The 4,110-nt window shown below is 40.9% G+C and overlaps 1 protein-coding gene across 1 annotated transcript; it reads right to left on the bottom strand.

Annotated features, from left to right (window-relative positions):
- Nucleotides 1–624: 624 nt before the first annotated feature.
- LOC143591106 (uncharacterized) lies at nt 625–1,098 on the bottom strand (the record flags this gene model as incomplete). The annotated part of the gene is made up of 1 exon (XM_077071416.1): nt 625–1,098. A coding segment is annotated over exon 1 (474 nt), but the record flags the coding sequence as incomplete, so codon positions are not given.
- Between the last annotated feature and the right edge of the window lie 3,012 nt (nt 1,099–4,110).

Here is a 4,110-nt window from a genome sequence, read left to right as displayed (position 1 = left end):
GTTTGGGTCGGTAAGGTTCATTACATAACAAAAATACGATAAATTAACAAAAAAACAAACATCGTCATAGAAAGGATAACATACATAATAAAGATACGATTGTCTTTTTAAAATTAAAAAAAAAAAGAACTTACTTATAGTTGTTCTCTACGAGTTTTTATCTTTTGGAAACGTTGCATCACATCTTCAATCGAAAATTGTTGAAGGAACTCTCTTTCAATGTAACAAATACAAGCATTGTTCAAGAATCCATCACCCATCCTATTACGCAATTCCGTCTTCAAATGCTTCATTGAAGAAAAACTTCTTTCAACACTCGCCGTTGCAACCGGTAAAACTAACAATAACTTTATTAAACGATAGACCAACGGGAAATCGATGTGTTTTCTTGTTTCCACCATCTTTTTAGCAAAGCTCACTTGCCCCATTCAAGTTGTGAAAGCGTGTATCTTCTTTCACATTAGCAATGTAGGTGCCGAGTTCATAGATAAGCTTGTCTTTTTCATCAAAATTAAAATTACATGGATACATCTCGGCCAACTTTAGCAAATTTAGTTTATCAAAGGCTCTAAAATTAAGACACGGGCTCAAAGAACTCATATAAGTAAGCAAGTTAGTGGTTACCTCGTTAAAACGGTTACCAAGCTCTTGAATTTGCATATCGAGAACCGTGTTAAAATTGTTAACCACATAATGGTGACGATTAGTGATGCTGGTCTTCTTTCTTCGATTTTTCGGGTCAACATAAGCGGCTTCCATGTTAACCATTTCAATATCATACTTGTCACAAAAGGATGTGACATCTATCAAAAGCGAGTCAAAACCTTCAAGTCGATAGGTTTGTAATTCTTCTTTAGTAGTTTTGATTAGCTTAGCCACATTCAATATATCTTGATCTTTTCTTTGAAGTGCTTCACACAATGTGTTAGTAACACCCAAAATGTGCTTCATCAAATGTAGATAAAACACAAAAGTAAATGTTCTCATGTATAATTGAAGTCCATTTGCTTGACTTTTGTGAGCATCAATTTCTCCCGAATTTTCTATATATTCAAGCACGTCAATAACACTAGGATATAAAGAAAGCAACCGGGTCATCGTTTTTTCATGAGAACTCCAGCGCGTATCTCCGGCTCTTGCAAGTGACAGTTCTTGATTCTGTCCACTTCCAGTTTCAACTTCCGGATTCAATCCCAATCTTTCTCTTTGACTTTATCTTATCAAATCTACCCGCTTGTAAGATGTAACACCCCGACCAAAGGCGGATTATACATCGGGGCGCCACATATTGCTTCATTACTCGCGACACTATTGGTGTCAATATTTATTAATACACATTTTATCGCGCTACGCGCAGCGGGGAAAATAAAGAACATAAATCAAACATAAATCAATATATTATAAATTATAACATTCAAACAACATTAACTTGTCTTGATACATTTTAATTCTAGGTCCAAAAGTAAAAACGTCCTACGTGTCCACAAGCTCCAAAACAGCTACTGCAAACCTGAACATGTGTTAAAATAAACGTCAAACACTTGCGTGTTGGTGAGAAATCAAGTTTAATACAATACATAGATAGCCATAAATCTGCGCGCAACACGTGTATGTCTGGTGTTTAACAAGGGTGCAATCAGATTGTGATCAAGCCTAGATAGATCATAGCTCATAGTTCATAGTTCAATCCGTGCTCCCAATTGAGCACAAAAAACGAGAAAACATCTGTGCAAGTGTAAACAAAGAAAACCGTAAACGATAGGTCTCCCGTGTTCATCTAATGGTACCATGAAAACTTCGGAATAGGCCGAACAAAGCGGTTAATGATACACACATACAAATAAACAGCCAAGTAAACGTCCTCAACACATGGGATACTGCGCGACTAAAGTTCATAAACAAGTTTAAGACTCTAAGTTTGTATGAACACATGAACATCCCAAAACATTTAAAAGCAAAAAGGGATTAGGTACGAGATTACTCACTTGATAAACGATGCGGTGTAAGATAAAGCAAGAACCAACTTTAAACAAGCACAAGTTAACCTATAAACAAGATTATTGTTTTAATGATTTGTTTTAAGTCTTGATTATGAGTTAGCATAATTAATAAGTAAATTATTATATATAATATATATATTACCGAAAAAGCAGGGCAGAACAGGGAGGAAGACGGAGGCAGAGAGGAAGACGGCAGAGAGAGCAAGGGGCAAGAGAACAGGAGAGATTAAGTGTTTTGTGTGTGTAGTGTTAGGAAAAATAATACTATTATTTATAGAGAAACCCTAGGAGACACAATCCCTAGAAAAAGGGGAAAAGATCTCAAAAAGTAAAAGATTCCAAAAGCAAAAGATATGGAAAGATATGGCAGCTGCAGGGGGCAAAGGAAAAGCTGACAGGGAACAGCAACAGGCATGGGCGGATCAGATAAAGGTACTGGATAAAGCATGGAAAAAGCAGATCTCAAAAGATAATGTCAGTCACTTTATCTGTCAACCAATGGGGTTGGTGCGCATGCTGCGCCGAAAGTAACTTTTCAGACATAAAGCAGATTAGGTCAACAGCTCAAAAGATAAGACAACACAAAAGCAAACGGCTAGATTTAAACAGAAGAAAACTCGAAGGATTCAGCGCGAGAAGGCTAAGGCGCGAAGGCAGACACAGAAGGTCAAGAGAGCGCGAGCGCGAAGGCAGACAGAACTATCCTTAACGCGTCGCGGAAAGAACTACATTTCTAAGCGCGCCGCGGGAAGAATCACATTTCTTAGCGCGCCGCGGGAGGAACTAAAATTCCTAGCGCGCCGCGGGAAGAACTATAATTCTTCGCGCGTCGAGGGATGAACTACGATTCTTAGCGCGCTGCGAGAAGAACTACAATCCTTAGCGCGTCGCGGGAAGAACTACCGTTCTTAGCGCGCTGCGAGAAGAATTACAATTCTTAGCGCGCTGCGAGAAGAGTTCGTCTCGCGTATCGCTGAAACAGGTGGTCTTCACGCAGGATTCCTTGTAAGGGGTCCGGCGCGTGGAGCTGCGCAGACAACCTTAGGCGGGAAGGAACAAAGGACAAGCACAGAGTTAGAAGAAAAAGAGGGAAACAAGGCGGAAAGAGAGAAGAGGGACGGGACGGCAGAAAGAAAGAGAGAGAAAGAGGCGGGAAGGAAAATATATATTATTATTAAAAGTAAAATATAAGTATAAATATTAAATCATAAAAGAGAGAGATCGGATCGGAGAAACGGGTACCTGGGTCGGGTCGGATCGGGTCAGATGTCACAGTCTCCCCTACTTTAAGAAATTTCGTCCCGAAATTTATCTCGAAGTAGGTTGCGCAGAGAACAGGTGCGGGTACTTGATCTTCATTTGATCTTCCCTTTCCCATGTAAACTCGGCTCCGCGCTTGGACTCCCAACGAACTTTCACGATAGGGATACGACTGCGCTTGGTTTGCTTAACCTCGCGATCCATAATCTCAACAGGCTTCTCAACGAAATGCATAGTTTCATCAACTTGAACTTCATCAAGTGGAATGTGAAGGTTCTCGTCAGCTAAACACTTCTTGAGATTGGATACATGGAACGTTGGATGCACATTACTGAGCGCGGGCGGCAGGTCAAGTCTGTAGGCAACTTTTCCCACACGCGCGAGAATCTTGAATGGACCAACATAACGAGGAGCAAGCTTACCTTTCTTCCCAAAGCGGACAACACCTTTCCAGGGCGACACTTTGAGGAGAACAAGATCACCAACTTGAAATTCGAGAGGCTTTCGCCTGCGATCTGCGTAACTCTTCTGTCGGCTTCTGGCAGTCAGCAGATGATCACGGATCTTGGCGATTTTATCGGTTGTCTCTTGAACAAGTTCGGGTCCTGTGATTTGAGTTTCACCCACCTCGCTCCAACAAATCGGGGAGCGGCACTTACGACCGTAAAGTGCTTCAAATGGGGCCATACCAATACTGGAATGATAGCTGTTATTATAAGAGAACTCGATCAAAGGTAGGTGCGAATCCCAATTACCTCCAAAATCAAGAACACAAGATCGGAGCATATCCTCAAGAGTTTGAATAGTTCGCTCAGACTGACCGTCAGTCTGAGGATGATATGCCGTACTC

The sequence above is a fragment of the Bidens hawaiensis genome, unplaced genomic scaffold, assembly GCF_021521415.1.
Source record: "Bidens hawaiensis isolate Kalapana, Puna unplaced genomic scaffold, B.hawaiensis_p1.1 tig00039218_1, whole genome shotgun sequence".
Classification (NCBI taxonomy): domain Eukaryota; kingdom Viridiplantae; phylum Streptophyta; class Magnoliopsida; order Asterales; family Asteraceae; genus Bidens; species Bidens hawaiensis.
Note: the sequence above shows the minus strand (reverse complement) of the source record. Positions and strands in the feature narration are given on the sequence as shown.